At 35.5% G+C, this 19,305-nt stretch overlaps 1 protein-coding gene across 11 annotated transcripts in view; it reads left to right on the top strand.

The window, feature by feature from the left end:
- VPS13B (vacuolar protein sorting 13 homolog B) overlaps nt 1–19,305 on the top strand; it is a 491,427-nt gene that overhangs the window by 274,145 nt on the left and 197,977 nt on the right. For 10 of the 11 annotated variants that reach the window (XM_074815029.1, XM_074815038.1, XM_074815049.1 and 7 more), the window contains 4 exons: nt 8,529–8,700; nt 9,756–9,870; nt 11,943–12,084; nt 13,832–14,240. In XM_074815029.1, coding sequence (XP_074671130.1) covers nt 8,529–8,700; nt 9,756–9,870; nt 11,943–12,084; nt 13,832–14,240 — 838 coding nt within the window. Of the gene's footprint in view, nt 1–8,528; nt 8,701–9,755; nt 9,871–11,347; nt 11,415–11,942; nt 12,085–13,831; nt 14,241–19,305 lie in introns of all 11 variants that reach the window. The other variant, XM_074815112.1, reaches the window with a different exon arrangement.

Raw genomic sequence — 19,305 nt, 5'->3', positions numbered from 1 at the left:
TTCACTGCAAAAATTTTCTAAGAATTTGAGCTAATTTAAAAAAAAACAAAAACAGTCAGCTACTGCAGACCATCAGTTTTTCAGCCCCTGTGACTCTGCCTAGTGGTTCTGGTTACAGTACCATTAACAGAAGGCTAAGAAGAAATGCAGTCTCTTCATTTTTCATCTCCCAAAGGACAGCATATAGCAACGTCTGCCTTCAGAGGAGCATCTGCAGTGCTTCTGCCACTGAGAAGGAGAATGGGGCAATTCAACTGTTTACGCATGTTTGAATGGCAGAAAAAATTTAGATAGTATGTTCACATCGAACTGTTGAAGTAGGGGTCGGGTGGAGCCAGTAACCCAGTAACCTCTGAGAGGGACATGGTGTTGAGCAGCTGGGGATGTCTGTTGATATGATCTGCAGCTGGCATAGCTGCAAACAGAAGAGGTTATTGCTGAAAGCCTGAGCCTTAATACAGTTTTAGCTTATCATCAAGCTAGCTAGTCCAAGGAGTAGTACGTGCAAGTGACCTGGAATACTGGATGGGAACGCAGTAACCCGAGGCCCTGGTTAGGACTTGCAGGCCCTGTGATAGAACAGGTTCCAAAACCCTGGCAGTTGCAGGCCTAGGTGTCTAACCCCCAACTTACTCTGCCTCTGGCTGTGTCGAGAGGTTCACGAGACTTTTATTTCTGATAACATTGTTTTACATCGACATCCTCCGTTTGGCTTCTAGAAATTCAAGGACTAGTTTTCTTTTTCAAGTTCACTTCCAGAAATACATGCATGTGTAGGCCTTACTTGTGTTATTAACTAAATGAAGTTCTGTTCTGTAGCTATGCAGATGTGTGCTACAAAATTTGAATAGGATTTAATAAAGCCACCTCACATGTTACAGAAATTAAAGTGTGAGAAACATCTGCAAATCAGACAAACATATGCACAGACAACATTGGAATGATACCAGTGAAAGCTTGGCTCCAGCAATAGTAACAGAAACTGTGAGGACCTTGGCCTCTTCTTCACATGTGTATTTTTTGGTTATAGCATATCAGATATATGGCCTGTTCCATTATGTATTTAGAAAAGGAGGAAGCAGTGTCTAATGATACATCTGGGCCTGTACCTGTGACTCTGGTTTTTTTGTACACTTCTTTGATATAATGGGCTTGGAAGTTGGTAGGAGTCACATTCCCTAAAATGCAGGGTTTCCTGCTTTTAAATTTGATTGCACATTCCTGGGTTAATTTGCTTTTTATATATGTGCTGGTTTTGGCTGGGGTAGAGTTAATTTTCTTTATAGTAGCTAGTATGGGGCTATGTTTTGGATTTGTGCTGGAAATAGTGTTGGTAACATAGGGATGTTTTAGTTATTGCTGAGCAGTGCTCACACAGTGCAAGGTCTTTTCTGCTCCTCACACCACCCTGCCAGCGAGGAGTCTGGGGGTGCACAAGAAGTTGGGAGGGGACACAGCTGGGACAGCTGACCCCAACTGACCAAAGGGATATCCCAGACTGTATGACATCATGCCCAGCAATAAACTAGGGGGAAGGTTGGCCAGGGGGCTGCTGCTCGGGGACTGGCTTGGCATCGGTTGATTGGTGGTGAGCAATTGTTTTCATTTGCATCACTTGTTTTTCTTGGGTTTTATCTCTCTCTCTTTGTTATTTCCCTTTTCATTACAATCTATTATTATTGTTGTTGTTGTTATTATAATATTTTATTTCAATTCTTAAACTGTTCTTATCTCAACCCACGAGTTTTCTCACTTTTATCCTTCCAGTTCTCTTCCCCCTCCATCCTGCTGCGGCGGGGAATGAGCAAGCAGCTGTGTGGTGCTTACTTACTAGCTGCAGTTAAACCACGACAATATATGTCTGGGGTAATGCTAGATAAATGCAGTTCTTCAAGAACCTCACAGATACTGTTATAAGTAACCTTGTGCCAAAATTATCAACTGGTTGATTCTCTGAGGAGCATCAACATCATTTAATATCCAGAAAAATAAGCTTAAAGAAAAGTGTAGGAAAATTATAACCTCAGGTTTCTACAGAACAAAGTTATCTGTACACTCAAACCACTAAACAAAAAAAGTTCTCAGTGGGAAAAAAAAAAGTTAACAAAATGTATGAAACATATGAACCCATTAAATTATGAAAATAAAAGAATCCAATTACAAAATTCAAAACTTGTCATGGTGGCAGTATGTATTTGCTATTAACTGTAGCCCTTTAATTTAATTTACTATTGTTTTCTTCTTTTTTAACTCTCAGAAATGTAGAGACCTTACAACATTTGAGAACAAAGTTGATTTTCATACAAAAAGCATTTTGGAACATGCCTAATAGGAGAGTGAGGGTGTGTATGGAGGGTAGGGAGGACACTCTCTCATTCCCACTCCCTCCACCACAGTTTGTAAGTTACAGTTTGGCAAATTAAGTGTGCCTACAGTACAGAAAGAACTTTAAAAATACTTCATTTCTTTAAAAAAAAAGAAAAATGCTTTTTATAGAATGAGAAGAATAGAGATCACCAAATCGGTCTACAGAACATCAACATTGGCTTTAACTTTGGCTTGAACTGTAAATAAATGTATTATCTGGTTTAAATAAGTATTGTTTCTCTCTTTCCTTAACCTTTAATTGCCTTCCATTTCTTGATGCCCTGTGAAATCCATCCAAAGATCTCAGCTAAGGGAAATTGTTCTTGACTGGCTCCTTCCTTCAGAGCTGCCCTGCGGAAGGGATCTCCCTGTTCCAAAGTAGCATCTCTAGAGGATGAGGTTTGATGAGGACAGTCATCCCAGACACAGTGAAACTCCAGAACAGAAGCATAATCTTTTAGGGGTATCACTCAAAGGCAAATTGTGGAGGTGTGGGAAGTTATTGGAAGTCAGAATGTCAAAGAACCACTTGAATGAGTTATATGAAGGAAACAAGAAGAAATTAGCAGAAATTGAAAGGCTCAAAACTGATGCTATGCTGATGGCATGAAATCGCAAGTCATGAAATAGGATGAGGCTTTTCTGATGTCGGAATGAGGACTTTGCAAATAAAGTCTCATTAAGGAGACAGGATTCTCAAAATTGTGTGTTCTTTCCAGCTCTGGAAGGATACTTTTTTTGCTCCTGCTTTTTATAGCATTGCAAGTAGGTAGTGTAGATAGTTGGAGGGGAGGCAGGCTGGTGTTTGGAGAGAGTGGACAGGAATAGTCAGAGTATGGCAAAATGGCTGGATTGTTGTTGATTCCTGGCTTATACCACTGTCCTATCATTGGAGCCTACCATTTCAGGAGAAGCAATAAGACATTGGTTAGTACTGGAGAAGTGGCTGGCTTCTCTACCTACATCCTTTCAGATGCTGGGGGACTTCCAGGCCTGATACTCTCCAAGGCCATTTCCCAATTTTCATTCTTTCCCCATACTGGGGGAGGATGCACTGGCATCCTTGAAGAAACAAAACTGAGTTTTGCTTACAGTGCTGAAAAGATATCTGCTTCCATGTGGCTGTCAGTGCTGCCTTGTAGGACAATTAAGTGGCACTGGAGAGAGTAGAGTTTTTTGTGGACAGAAGGAAATGTCATTCATGGTTAGTAAACAGCACTCGGAGATAGGAGTGTTTGGACAAAAAGGTTTGGCAAGAGGCAGGAAAGATTTTGCTAGGGAAGCAAATACGAAATATGAATCACAGTTTGGTGGAAAGGGGTTAACCTCTGCCCTGAACATGTTATTTAGCGTGTTCTACCACTCTTTTTTTTTTTTTCTTTATCTTTTTCATCTTGTTGGGTGCTGTATGTCCACTGTGCCACACTTGCTTTGGAGTATGAAATGAGCTACCTGAGGTTTCCCCAATTAGATGTCCTACTGTAGTAGACATTAAATATTATTAGATACACAGCAGGAGACAAGCCCTGCTACATTTAATAATTAAATTTGCAGACAATGTAAGGGAAAAATGGAAGAAGGAAGAGTAAACAAATTATAAAACTTGTAAATAAAAGTAAACAAGATGGTCATGTGAAGTCCATGGCTTGGAGAGGAATTTCAGGTGGTTTTGTGTAAGGAGGTTTGCTCAGTGAGAACAGAATGGAGAAGAAATGCTCAAAAGATAAAGGTCAGGAAGGGAGAGAAGGCATACTGTGTGGCTGAAGTTTGGGGGTTTTTTTTGAAAGTAGCCTTGAGTAGGTTCTTCTTCCCATTTAGTTTATAAGCTAGTTGTTACTGATTTAAACACACTGACAAGTTGGTGACAATTAAGCACCTTTCAGGGAAGAAAGGACTCTCAAAGGTGTTATAAAAATTAGTGGGTAAAATGGTATAGGGAAGTTTCCCTCTGGGAGGTCTATTTGAAGGGAACCAGATGAAGCTCCTTCTCCCTTAACTCTGGTTGTCTGCTTGTTCTCTTCTATGCTCTGTTACCAGCTCTCCCAGCAATGGACGCATCCATTCATCCCTTGTTTCTGTAACTTGTCTTCTGTAAGTACTTTCACAATCTTCTTTCCGAAATTACTTTCCTTAACTCCCATTATTACAGCTCCCTGCTCCTTCCACCATACATGAAAGTAAATATATACATACACAGACAAGTGTTCTTTCTCTCTTTCTGATTAATCTTGCTCATACCCTTCTGGTCCTTGTCCACCTACTTGAGACCTGTGTGTTCATGTCTGTCTTATACAGGGAGAGCAGTGTTTCTCTTGTCTTAGTTTCTGGGCTAATTGCACTTCTTCTGCCTTTATGAACTCCATGAGGACCATGCATTTAATTGATAGACCTCTAAGTACTGCTGTTTTTTACAGAGCAGTAACTTCATTCAGACCAAGGCATAGGTGTTAGTTTTCTTCTATTTGTTTTCACGAGTCTTTGGTACCTCCAGCTCTGTATTTGTTCATTCATTCATTTATATTCTTTCTCTCTCTGTCAATCTGACCATTAATAAGTGATCAAGCATTTATAGGAGACATCTGGAAGATTTATGTAGATTAAAGACATCACAGACAAAGCCCATCATAGGATAATGAATTTATAATATGCATTCTAATGTATTACCCTATTTGCTTTTTCATATTTAAGATACTAGCTTAGATTACACCTTTTCAGAGGTTAGTACTGTCAACGTTGCATGACTTTCTTAGTGTTTTTGTTAGTTCTTTTGAAGATGAGCTACTTGTTTTTCTTACGTGTTTGAACTCTTCATTTTCTGTCTTTCATGGTCTGTGATCTCATTCCTACATGGCATTCATAAATCCAATGAGTAATATCTTTTTTTAGTCTGACTCGTACACTGTCACCTAATGCTATATCCATGGTTCCTTGACCCATTGTGACTAATGTTTAAGGAAATCTTCCCAATTATAATAGCGCTTGCTTTCTGTACACTAATGAAACACTTCTCATAGAGAATGGTTTCTTCATCATGGACTCTTTTGCAAAAAACAGGCATTTTTTTATTTGCTGTTCACCAGCCACTGATGATTACAATGATAACACTAATCTCTAATCCTAGGGATTTACAAAGTTGAACTACTTAATACTTAGAAACAGCAGCTTTACTTCAAGTAACTGCCAGGGTATCTGTTTTCTCTGATGCTTTTTTTTTAAAAAACGGATTTCTTTAATACAGTCAACACAGATTTGTACATAAACAGTTTTCCACACCTGAATTATGTACTAGCTAGTTACATTCATAATGAAAAGACACCATTAGATGGATTAATAGTCTTGAACCATGGTAGAGTTACAATTGGACTCATATATCTTTTGGTTTTGTCTTCACAAATGGTATCTGAAGAGCAGAAGCCCATTGTCATTTGAATGACATTTCCTAAAACAAAATTTAATTTCTCAGTCCATAAAACACATGTTGCAGTTTGTTAAACTAAACTAAATCTACTGATGATGATATTCTTAAAAAATTGCACAAGTCTGTAGTTATATATAATGTTATAGATGTACCACTGATTTTTCTTAAAACTTGGTTGGTGAGGGTAGGATATTTCTTTTCTGAATTGTGTAATTTCACCATGGAATGAGCATTACAGTGCTATGTATCATCTCCTTCTATCAGTACTTAACCTGAAGGTTTGTCTCAATTGAACTATGGCCTGATTTTTTCTTTTCATTTGTTTTCAAAAGTGAGATAAGTAGATTGTAATGTATATATACTCCATTAAGAAACCTCATATTAATAGCGGCTAACTTTTTGCACCTCTAGAGTTTAACAGTTTTTCAAAGAAGGTCACCTATGGCTCTACAGGTAATCTGTTCAGAGCCATAAGCAATAATGCCTTATATAATAAATATAAAAGTAAACAGAAATATGCATGTTTTTTCATGCATTTTGATTAATGCAAAGCCACCATCACCATAGATAATTGAAGGTGGATTGAATTTTAATTTTCATTTCAACACTTCATATTACATCTGTTGAACTAGTCCAGATATTATAGTCACACATTTAGATGTTATTTTCCAGTAACATATGTTAGTTAGTTGCACAAGCTCTCCCTTCCTCACATGAATGAATATCTGGAGTGGTAAGTTCTGTATGTCAGCTATTGACAATGTAGATGGTTTCTTACCAATTGTAGTAGGTATCACTGAGTTTTTCAAGGATAAAGGTTACTGCATGCAGATAAAGTACCTTTGCTGTTTCTCTCTGTGTCCTCTAAGAGTTTGTTTTGCTGGGACAAAAAAAAAAAAAAAACAAAACCACAGTAAATGTGAATTTGAGTGACATAGAGCTGAAAGTGGGAAGCAGAAGCTGTGTTTCATTGTTTCTCTGTAAAAGTAAGTGGTAAAGGTAATCATATTCTTCATTATGCGGTGTATTCTAAAAGCACAATGTCAGCTGCTCCATTTGGTGTATATCAGATAGTCCACAGTCATAATGGATTGTGTACAAAACTTTTGTAGGATTATGAGCTACCTTCATGTCTTCTCTTTACAATTAGGTTGGTGATAAGTGAACATGTATACGTGATAGAAATCTTATAATTAAACTGCAGGCTCTGAGTTGACTGAAAATGTGATTTATCAGCATAAATGCTTCCATATGAGCTATGTAATTTGGTTTAGGATAAGTTCTACCCATCCAGAAAATAGATTGCTAACAGGATTTTCATACTCGCATTCTCCAGTCTTGGACTGTCAGATTTTAAATATTGCTGCCGAAAGTAAGTTTTTCTGGGACATCTGAAGCTGAAGTGAGTGCCTTGTAACTTCTTGCCTGACAGGTTAAAATGGATTCAGTCAAACTGCAATGCTTTCTGTGTGGATCTGATTCCAGGGTGTCTTCCACGTAATTCATCTTGGTTAGTCAAAGATAAATCTCAAAATTCCCAGACATGTTGTTTATCATCCTTTACAAATGCTAATCCCCAAAACCTTCATTGAAATTTAAGACTTTGGGTATTTATTGGTCTGTAAATCTTAGAAACAACTTGGTCTTAATGGATCAAAGTGACAATACACTGTCCCTTTCCTTTTGGTTTGAATAATGAAGAATACTTGCAACACTTGGTGGAGTTGCAAGTGAAGATGCTGGTGTATTTTTAGTGGCTTCTAGTTGACATTAGTGACTATGTGTCCCTTGCATTTGGTTTAATAGGCTGTAAACACTAGGAGCTGATGAGCAATTGTATGTTTGCATTTTTCCTTTCCTATTTAGAGACAGTAAGTTCCAGCAAAGGAGCAGGATGAAGTCCTGCGCCTGGTAAATATTTTAGTTGTGCCATCAGGAATTATCAGAACATGCCTGCAGAACTCTGATAAGCCCTCATAACAGGATTTTCAGTATAGCTTTCATTTGACATGTTCTTCTCCTAAAAACATTAACCTTTGTGTCTTCTTTGTTGAGACTTTAATGTTTTAGAGAATGAACGGAGATTATGGCACAGTAGCTTCTACAAGCTCATATGTCAACAGATAGTATATTTAAGAACATTGCAAGTGACAATCACCTTTTTTCAATAACAGACAAGTGGGAACTAAAATGCTTCTAATTCTTACAAAAAGTTACTGTTTTGTGAAATCACTTTCCCAAGCAGTTGCAGGGAAGCACATAGAAAAAGGGAAAAAACCCACCCCCAAAACTAGTGTGTATGTAGTATGGAAGTGTTATGGCCATACTGGGTGCCTCTTCCTTTGGCACCTCCAACAAGTCTTTTCTCCTTTGCCTTTCAGATATGCATAAGCCTGCTTTATCCCCTTTCCCACTGCATGTCAGAATATTCATGTGTTTTTTCATTGATGATAGTATTTCCTTAGTGTAGAGTTAATGAGGAAAGCTCACTATGCCAAGTGGAACTAAGTCATGCAACCTTACAGTTTTACCATATAATCTTTGCCAAAGTCTATTATCTCTACCTGAGAAAAGGGTTTATTTTTTTCCTGATGTTAAAAAATGGCTTACTTCAAATATACTGTCAGTGAGTCTGTATTTATATGCATATAGTTTGGGCATCTACATCACTCTATACGGAAGAAAAAAGAGGAGCAGTGAAAAGCAATACTTGTTTTCCTCAGCTATTACATCTGTTTCACAGGGTGATTCTCTTCAGGGTGGTGATGATTCTCCGTTCTCAGACTCCATTACACTGGAACAAACAACAAGTAATATTGGAGTCTCAAGTGGACGTGTCAGCCTATGGATGCAGTGGATGTTGCCAAAAATTACTATAAAATTGTTTGCTCCTGATCCTAGAAATAACGGCACAGGTATTCAGCATTTTTCCCCCTAATATAGTATTTTAAATTCCATACATTATTTTACAGCACAGTGTTAGCTATTCAGGGCATTTACTGACAATATTAAACACTGTAATGCAGAAATGATGGGTTGGATCTACATTTTAAACTAGAGTGACAAGCTGTAGTTAGGTTAGTGCATGTAATCAGAATTCAGTGTTGTTCTTTGGCATAAACTTCCCCCTCCATGGGGGAAGACGATTATATTAAATTGGAAATAAGTTGGTTATTTTACTTAATAGAGTGCTGCATTTATTGCCTTAGAAGCAACCATTTTTCATTTTGATTATGATTTAGTAGTGTGTTTTGTGTATGTCCATGTATAGACATGTAGTTTTGTATTGATAATTTCAAATTTAAATTTAATCATCATAGTATAATCCTTAAAGTCATAGAAAGTTTAATATGGAGTTCAACATAGAAGTTTCAGCTTCTGTGTTAAAAAGAGAAATATGTGTGGTACACAGCTTCTCTTTTTTAACTTTGAGGTTAAAGTTGGATTATCATCTGGACAGTAATTGTTTGAAAAGAACTCGGATTCTATAGAGGTACTGCAGGACTTCAAATATCTTTTTGTTAGGAAACACTGCTGCTTAGCAATTAACATTGTTACTCATAGAAATTTGAACAAGCAAGGGGACTAATGATTAAAGCTAGTTTTCAAGGACATGTACTTGAATCTTTGATTTAGAAAAACTAGCTACACAAGAGAAAGAAATCTCAAGTATTGTTAGGGTAAATAGCTTGGCACATACTTTTTTTACATTTTTTTCTGGAATTATACTATGAACACCTGAACTAAACCCCCCATATATGTGTCTACACATTTTTATCAAAAAGTTTGAATTCCAGGATTTTTTTTCCGGTTCTTATCTGTGTGGCATTTGAATCAAAAAATACTTTATGAAAATACTCTTGAGTAGAAGTAGCATCATCCTATTTGTGTCTCAGATATATTTCTTGCTTTAAAACTTGCAAGTTTCAGATTAATAACTAATAACTTTTATTTTCTTTGACTATTGCAGAAGTTTGTGTTGTCAGTGAATTAGAAGATCTCAGTGCCTCAGTGGATATGCAGGATGTCTATACCAAAATCAAATGTAAAATAGAAAGCTTCAATATTGACCATTACAGAAACAGGTAATTCATGGGAGTTCTGCTTTAATTTCAGGCTGAAAGGCAACAGGGTTTGGTTTTTTTCTTAATTCTTAACTTGATTTTAAGGCAATTGTTCAATTTCAGTGAAATGTTTTTAACCTTTTTAGTAATAAAAATCAGAATTACATTTTCTCAGAATTACATCTGGTTCCAAAGAAATACATAGAAATCATTATAAATCAGGAGAGCACTTTTTCATACTGCTCTGTTGGTCCATTAGACAAAAATAACTAATTTTAACTGAACTTTTGAATGGGAAATTCCTTAAATATTGCTTCATGATCTGTTAGCAAGTGCCAATATTTAATGATTTATGGTACCATACTCTTAGATATTAAAAAGAAGTTTCTGAAAAAGTGAGCTTTTTCTTTTGCCGTGTCTTAGAGACACCGTAATGGAGCGGACTAAGCTGATTATCTGTGTCTGTGTGACACAGTATAGTTTTATGCAGGCACGCCTGAGCAAAATTTCAGTAATTAATGTCGACTAGTCTATCGTCAATATTATGTACATTTAGAGTAGGTAGTTACGCCTACTATATGTCTTGCAACTTTAGCAAGTCTTGTTAATTGAGTAGTTTGCTGCACTAATGTGATTGTGTTCATTTGGCACCCAGACACATGGTTCTGTAGAGAGATTGCGTGTGCCACCTTCTAGCTCATATTGGTCATGAACACACTAGGCTTGATAAAAGAGAGCCTATGTAGTCTTTGATCAGCTGGGTTAGTGTTTGCTATTACAGATCAACAGATTTCGTTATGGCAGACAAAAATGAAGAGAAAATAGAATAGTTGTTGTGTTACTCCCAGAGAGGAGGACGAAAAAAAAAAAAATTAAAAGGTTCAGAACATTTTTTGGCATTGAAAACTGACTAAAATATTTAGGATCCAATGTCTGCAAAGTCTTATTATTGGACACTTACTGTTTCCCATGTACAACAAGAAGGAGATTTAATATCAATTTAGCAAAGTTACCACCATTTCTGAGACTTTTCTTCTGATCAGCTGTCTAAAAAAAAATAAGTTGAATTCCTAATCCTTTGCCTGTTGCAAATGCAGTTATTGTTTGTACGTGTTGTAATATTTGGTAATCACAATTTATACTTTATTTTTCAAAATCTTTTAAAATCAAGTCATGACGCTTTAAAATGCTTTGGAATCCCAGTAGCTAGGTGCTATTAACAAGCTTCTTCATCCACAGATTCTATGGGAAGCTTGAGAGAAGGTACTTCATTCCCAGGAGCCTAATGTTCCATTAGAAATGTTTTCAACTTCAGGGTGTTCTTTTTGTTAAAGTTATATCGAGGCTTTAAAAAAAAAAAAATTATTCTACTTGACAAAATAATTACTGGTCTCACTTCTATTTCACAATCTCTTCAGAGTACCTTTCTCTGTCTTGAAATCTCTGTGGACTAAAACCAAAAGCAGAGAATAGATAAGGTGAACATTCTGTCTTCTAGGCCAGAGGGAGACTGGCAGTCAGGCCATTTTGAAGGAATATTTCTACAATGCAGAGAAAAGCTTTTGGTGAGATTTCTTTAATAGACTAAAGTGCTTACCTGAGTAACTCTTGTTAAGCAATGTATTTTTCTTTATTCTTACATATGTTAAAAAGAATGATTACAAGAACTGTAGTACAAAGCACATTTCAATACTTAATAGCTCATTTTTTCTAAATAATGCTATGACTTTGTAACATATATGAATGCAGCTTTTTGTTCACAGTTTCTAGGTTCTTGTAATCATTCTCCTCATTCTAATAAAGCTATCTGCTGAAAATCCAGGGGTAAGTCCCTTTTCTCTATGCAGGATTTTACTATACTTTTATTCTCATGTGTTTTGACCATTTGCTGTAGGTTGCCCTTTGACATAAAATTGTACAAAGTTACTTTTTTTAAATCAGTTTTTTGGTTGATCTGATTGAATTTCAGCTTTTTAGGAAGAAGTATGGCATAGGCTTTATCTTGCAGCTATGTAGTAATGTAACATTTTTTTGCTTTTTTTTTTTTTGGCTTTTTGTTTTCCTCTCTTCCATGCCTCATTCATTACCTCAAGCCTTGGGGAAGATTCTTGGTCTCTGGGGCAATATGGAGGTGTGTTCCTTTCCTGTACTGACAAGCTGAACAGACGTACCTTGTTGGTTCGACCCATCAGCAAGCAGGACCCTTTCAGTAATTTCTCTGGCTTCTTTCCCTCTGTAAGAATCTTTTTAAAAATTTTTACTACAGAACTTCCACTAATAAATGCTAGTTGGAGTGAAAAATAATAATCTCATATGGTTTTAGTTCCTTGTCATCTAAATTTTTTTTTTAACTGAATATATGTATTGCTTATATTAATTATATTGTGTTATTTCCTTCATCCTTTAGTAATAGCTGTCAGTCATTTTTTAGTAGATATGAGAAGAAGGGTTGATGGGTTGCTGCAGTCAATGGGATTCATTTATATGAAAAGTGAGCACATACGTTAATGTTTGGAGACCGAGTGTGTAAAATCCAGTACTGAATGCTGCACTTTGTTCATGTAATTCTGATATCTACTTAGGGATTTAAGTACTTTGTATTACTGCAGTATACCTTTATGCAACCTTTTAAAATTATCTTATGATAATGCAATGATTAATAGTTTCATATTTGAGTCTTTCTTTTGAACGCTTGGAACATTACTTGCTGATTCAGAATATTTCAGTGTGAGATATTTAACCCCCTTTTTTGTTGCCTATCCTTGAAAGACTTTATATGTTATGACATTGGGCTCTTTATCTTCACAAATATATGGCTGTATAGAATCTTTTTATGTTAGTGGAAGTTTTGTGTGGTCTAATTTATTTTCATCATAACTATTGTTTGGTAATATTTCTCTTAATCTCTTTGTTTCAGTTCTTATAGGAAATTAACTTACTAATTTTTTAATTTCACTTAATGATAAAAGCTTCCAGTTTTTCAGCATTTGAACTATGTATCCTGTTTATTTAAGAAAGAGATGTTGTTGTTCCATTAGCAACATTTAAATTGCATTAAATTGTTTTTAATCAAATTTAAGATGCTGAAAGAAGCAACTACTTGCAAAATGTAGTTGCTTTAATTTGTGCTTAAGTGCTAATATTTAAGCAATCTTACAGAATTCTATCAAAATGTTTACTACACTGTTAAAATAATGGTTTTCCTGGTTATTTTTACATTTTTCACTCCTTAACAATGTATGAATGATAGCCTTTCAAAGATAATATGAAAACTGTACTGTACATCTTCTGGGAGCTAAGCATCTAATTGTCATATTTATCTAGGAAATCTCTCCTTCTAAGTGAAGAAATCTATTTCTAAAGTACAGTGCAATGTATCTTTATTGAAGTGATATGCTTTAGCAAGGAATACAGCTATTATCTTTAAATATTCAGAGGTGAGGCAAAACCAGCTCAATTCTTAGAGTATTTAATTGACTATGGGTGGTTTATATACCCATATTTAGATAGAGTGAAGCTATCTCAGTACCCAAGCATTATTTTAGCAACTGTAGTATTTTCACATACTCCCTTGCATTTTTCCTTCTGTAAGAGCTACTTCTAAAATGTCTGAAGTGAAGGAGAAATAAAAATATATAACTGTGTGGAAAATTATCAGAAAATGTTTGGTAAATTTAGACTCCTGAATATATAGTGTATTTTTTGGCTGATTGGATTTGAATTTCATATGACATAAATAATCAGAAAAGAAATAAAAATGATCAGCAATTCATAGTTTTAGCTGACACAATACCGTGAAGTGTGGACACACTGAAAAAATTGCCCATGCAAAAAAAAGAAAGACATTTTCTCTATGATTCAGAGACAGTGGAAAATACAGAACCCTAAACATCCTAACTAACAGAGAATATAGCAATTAATGGATGTTGTATGTGTACATTTTTGCAGCAATTTGTTGTTTGGTTTTTTTTCCTTGAAACAGACAACTGCAAAACTTTTAGATGGCTCACACCAACAACATGGATTTCTTTCTCTCACTTACACCAAAGCTGTGACAAAAAATGTCCGGCACAAACTGATATCAAGAAATGAACGAAGAACTTTCCATAAGCTATCAGAAGGTCACACTGATGGTTCTCCTCACTTTCTTCATGAGATCCTTCTCTCTGCTCAGGCCTTTGATGTGGTCCTCTGTTTTCCGTTGCTTAATGCAATTGCAAGCATTTTTCAAGCCAGGTTGCCAAGGAGTCAAAAGGAGAAAAGAAAATCACCAGGCCAACCAATGAGGACTCATGCTCTAACTTCCCGCAACTTGCCTCTGATTTATATCAGCACTGGTGTAATAAGAGTCTTCTTTCCCCAGAATGAGGAAGATCGTCATACTGCAGAAGGTACAGTATTTTGGTAGAGGGTTTTTTTCTGTTCAGCAGTGTAGACAAATACTCTAACTTAGTTCAGTCGCTGACCATTGCTAGGGCCTTCAGTTTCAAGGGTCAGAGTTAGGAAACATCTAACATTCATGCTACTTCTCTGCAGATTTGCTGAAAAGTTGGGGGGTTTTAGGTATTTATTTGATCTTTGCTTTCCCAGTACCTATAGAGTTGCATTTAAAATGTGATTGTTAAAAAAAAAAAAAAATGGTTAAGAATCGTGGAAGGAGAATTTAACCCAGTTCTGCAGTGGTGATTCTTGTGTCAGCTCTCATTATGCTGATACCAGTTCAGTCTTCTGTAGATGCCTGTTCCAGCGATGGGGTGTAATCATGGAGCCTTAGCCCTCGTGAAAATTAGCACCTAGAAAACTGTGCAATAGTGAAGCAGGTAGATATTCTAGTTCAGTGTGGAGAAAGTTGTTAAAATGTACCTTGTGATTGATGCCCAACAGATGATATAATTCATAACTTATTTAGTAAGTCTTAGTTGAAGCTATTCAGACTCCCTTATGTAAGACACTTTCAGGTATGTATAGAGGTGTGGATAGCTTAAACTGTTCTTTCAAACAAAAATAAGTAGCCATTTGATCTATAGATAATACTTTTCTGTAAGAAATTGTTTTCCCTTCATACATAAAGTATATTTACATCCCTGTTACAATCTTTATATATAACTAAAGAGATGCTAAAATTACATCTTCTAAAAGCTAGCAAGAATGTGGAGATTTCCATTACCAACAAATCTTCTAGAGATTAAAAAAAAAAAAAGGAAAAAAGTGTTTTGCTGGTATCATGATATGCTTTCATAATCTTATAGGTATGGGGAGGGGGTTTACCATTATACATAATAGCACACAATATAATCCTAAGAGTATTTAGATTTTTCTCATAACCTAATTGCAAGAAGTGCAGACAATGAGAATTTACATGGATCATTTTTTTGCCAACATTCTCTACAATTTTCCAATTGGGAATGCTGAAAACACAGGAAGATAAAATTAGACTGGCTGTGTTGGCAAGAAGGAATTATGATTCTGGCTGGAAGGAAATTCTAGGGCATGCTGTCAAGGAAATCTTTTTTTTTAAAGTGTTTTTGTAGCTCTGTAGCTGTATACTTTATTAAAAAGAAATAATAAAAAACTTTGTCTTGTTGCTATCCCTTGCTTGAAAATGCATGCAAAGAACAGAATTGCTGTGGTTAACCATGTACGTAGGAAAGAAAACTATGTATGCTTTTAGAGAATAATGCTAAAGATTAGCTCTAGTAAATTAATAAGAAAGTCAGCTAACCTCTTCCACTGGAAAATTCTGAAATATCATCACTATGAAAATCAGTACCATTCTCTGTTCATTTCTTCTTTCACCCCAGATTTTCCCAAACTTTTGTCTGTTTCTGAATGTGAAATAAATCACTTCTCTCTTCTACTGCTTATTGTCTTCAAGAACAATAGAAATTAGAAACAATAATAAGGAGTAAGAGTTGAATATGACCTACATTACTGGTGTGCTAGGTCAGAAAAGTGTTTATATGTTGTGGAGGTATGCCCCCATAAGAGCTCATTCATCATTTATTGATTGAGAAAGAATTTTAATCTGATAAAATTTATGTGTGATCACCTCAGTAAAAGTAGAAAAACAATTACCTCAGTTTTTCTTTTAGTCAATTGTCTGCTGTTCATTCCTTGTACCTAGTGATAGCTACCAAAACTATCCTTCTCCAAAAAAACGTATTTAATTGTGACTTCACATATATAGTTTAAAAAAAAAAAAAGTAAATCTGTTCTTTATTTGCATTTGTGCAGTCCAAACCCAAACTTGCACTATGAACTGTGGTACACAAACACTATGAAATAATGAAAATCATTATTGTTCTCGTGAGGCATTTACACATGTATGAATACACCCACAAATTTTTACAACATTTTAGTTTCATGGTTTTTGCAGCAGCACCAGATTAACATTTGTTTTTGTGGTGTACTTGAGGGCAGCATTTTATCCTAGGCAATAAGCAATGCTACTTTCCCTCAGTTTGATTTGTTAATACATCAGGTGGTGTTTCAAGCTCTGGCCATCACTTATATAGTGATGAAGTAAAGACAACTAAGTATATAAAAGCAATATATAACAAATAGAAACAAGAAATACTGCATAGCAGAACACTAAATAAAAATTTTAAATTGCAAAACACTTATAAGAAGTGGTAAAGACTAGGAAAATCCACATCTGGCTGGTTTGAGGACAATAAGAGATTTTTAATATGTGCTGTGAGCAAAATATCAGGAATCACTAGAAAGGACATGATAAATTTGTTGATAGTGAAAAAGAAACAGCGGCATACTGAATAAACGTATGTCCTGCATTTGTAGAAGTGATATATTCTTGTCACATGAGCATGACTCCCTACTTTGAAGTCTGTCGTAACATATGGTCTGTAACATCCTCCTTGCTTACTATTAAAGAGTTTCAAATCAGTCAGACTGAATAACTGGTGCTCAGGGATCTTAGTCTTCTGAGGCTAATTTTTAACACACCTTGGAAGAACAGGTTTAGACAGCTGAAGGTATATCTAGTAAAATGAAAAGTGTGATGTTCAAATAAAATTAAGACAGGTAGTTTTATTGCTCTCCCTCAGGGAACATAAAGGGGGGAAAAAAATCTATTACAGGGTTCAGTTAATAAAGAATTACATATTTGTTACACGATAATAAATGTGGTTTTATGTAAAATTAGTCTTGTTAAACACATCTGATTTCCATTTTTCATTATGGTTGCAATTCTTAGTTGATAAAACGTTTGCAAAGGTTTGATATGCTTAGACTTTTGTAAGGAGTTTGACGTAGTGTCTCATGGTATTCTAATTAAAATGTATCCCCATACGGTATCTGTGGAAATGTTAAATGAATTTAAAATGGCTAACTAGAAGTCTAAAAAAAACCAATTGTCAGTTGGGAATAATAAGTGAAATCGGTATTTAATAATCTGAAAGTAAATATAAAACCATTGCTGCTAGCATCAATGTACGTTGCAAAGAATTTCCTGAGGAAAATGTTAAGGACTCTATAGGCTGTGCATCTGGATCACTGTGCTTCCATCACTGCTCATAGAAAATGTACTAAATCTTCTAAAGCTCAAGTTATGTATCAAGGAAAAAAATTATGCAGACTATATCTTCATGACTGGATGGACTATCCTGGGAGACAGGGGCTGAAAACAGCTTAAGGGTCACAGTGGACTTAGTGAAAAGAAATAAGGTCAGTAGCTGTACTTCTGCATGTGGCAGATGATGGAATATCATGTCCAATTTGCTTTCTATTCGAAAAATGGGAATTGACAAAACTGGAGAGGGTGCTGAAAAGCACTGCAAATGCTAATCAAGTGCTGGAGAAGAAGCAGTAGAAGGAAGGATTAAAAGATCGGAATGTGTTTAGCTGAGCAAAAAGAAGAGTGTGTAAAACCAAGTGAGATGGTGAAAAACTTTATTACCCTTGGGTCTGTAAGTTTTTCCTAGACTGTGCTTATGTTGTGTAGTGTAGACCTTTTCTTTCCCTCAAATTTTTAAATATTTATAATGACTATGATTACTCACTACATTATTCCCGTATTTTGAAAAGCTAATGGGAGAATTCTTGGGTTAATGAATATGAATTAATCATCCTAAATTATGACTCAGATTATCACTCTTTAGAAACCAGCTGAAAATATTAATGCCTGTAATTCTTTCTAAGAGTGCCTTAATTTCTTGACCTACAGGAAGCTGTACACAACTATTCCCAGCCTTGAAAAAAAATTCTACGATGCTTACATAATAGAGACAGTGATGAGTAGTCCTGTGTTTATTTTTATTTCTTGTATTAAGAACCGCTTCTCAGAATAAGGCATTTGCCACCTAATTCAGTTGCAATTACAATCTGAAGTATATTTAATACTTTCACTTCTTTTTCTTATGTATCAGAAAAAACGTACAGTGGCAGAAATTCTAATACTTACTCATTTTTTTTGATCTAAAAGTTGAAAATATGGTTTCTGATTTAGTCACAGACAGGATTTTGTTGTCAGCTTAACTTTTCTACCTTAGTTCTGGCAACGAAACCATCTTGTATATGGTTTTGATCTGCTTTGGGGACTAAAGGATTTGACTTTGCTTTTTAAGTAGATGAGGTTCTTTTAAGTAAACCCCTTGTGTTCTGGTTTAGTTGTGTGTCAGAACTTGTGTTACCATTCTGTTGCATGTTTACTGTGGTATTTCCTATAATTGTTTCAAAACATCATATTAGAATTTCTGTGAATTCTGTGATTTTTTCCTATCTGTTTAAAAATATACATATGTATATATAGCTGCAGATCATGGTGTTTTAGTCACCAAGATATTAATGGGTCTGGAGAAGCCATTTTTTAAGCTCATAGATTTCACTGGTTCTTTCCAAAACAAGCATTTCATTTTTTAGTAAAATATTTAAACTCTGTTCTGCTGCTATCATTTTGTTTTCAGAACTCACACGTGAGTGTGTTGCAGAATTTCCTTGGACGTGGGAACAAGTGTGATGTCATTCTGTCCTTGTTATGTATCATGCTGGTGTTTGAAGTGAACCACTTCAGATGATGAACTCTTTGAGCTTGCATCACATGTTCTCAGGAGCTTCCTAGTTACTATGAAGTCTTCTGAGCAGAACCTTATCCAAATCCTTTGTGTATGTCTGTGTCTGCTGAGAAGGTGATACAGTAGACGCAGTCTTTTCCTGTAAGGAGACTTCACAGAGTTTGTTTACCTCAAGAAATGTGGTTCTGTTTTTTTGGGGGGCAGAACTTTGGTTTTCTATCTAATATGACTACTGCTTTTAAAACTAAGAATTTGAACATGTGGCTGAAATTTGAATATGATGGAGATGAAGTGGAAAGCAGAGGTTTTTCTTCTTGGAGTAATTTTGTTATTGATGTGGAATTTACTGTCCAGTACTACATCTTGTTCTTTGTATATGTGTCAGATTTCAGATGCTCTTGTTTCAGTCCTTGTATTTAAAGTTTTC

Source organism: Strix aluco, chromosome 1 (assembly GCF_031877795.1).
Source record: "Strix aluco isolate bStrAlu1 chromosome 1, bStrAlu1.hap1, whole genome shotgun sequence".
Lineage (NCBI taxonomy): Eukaryota > Metazoa > Chordata > Aves > Strigiformes > Strigidae > Strix > Strix aluco.
Note: the sequence above shows the minus strand (reverse complement) of the source record. Positions and strands in the feature narration are given on the sequence as shown.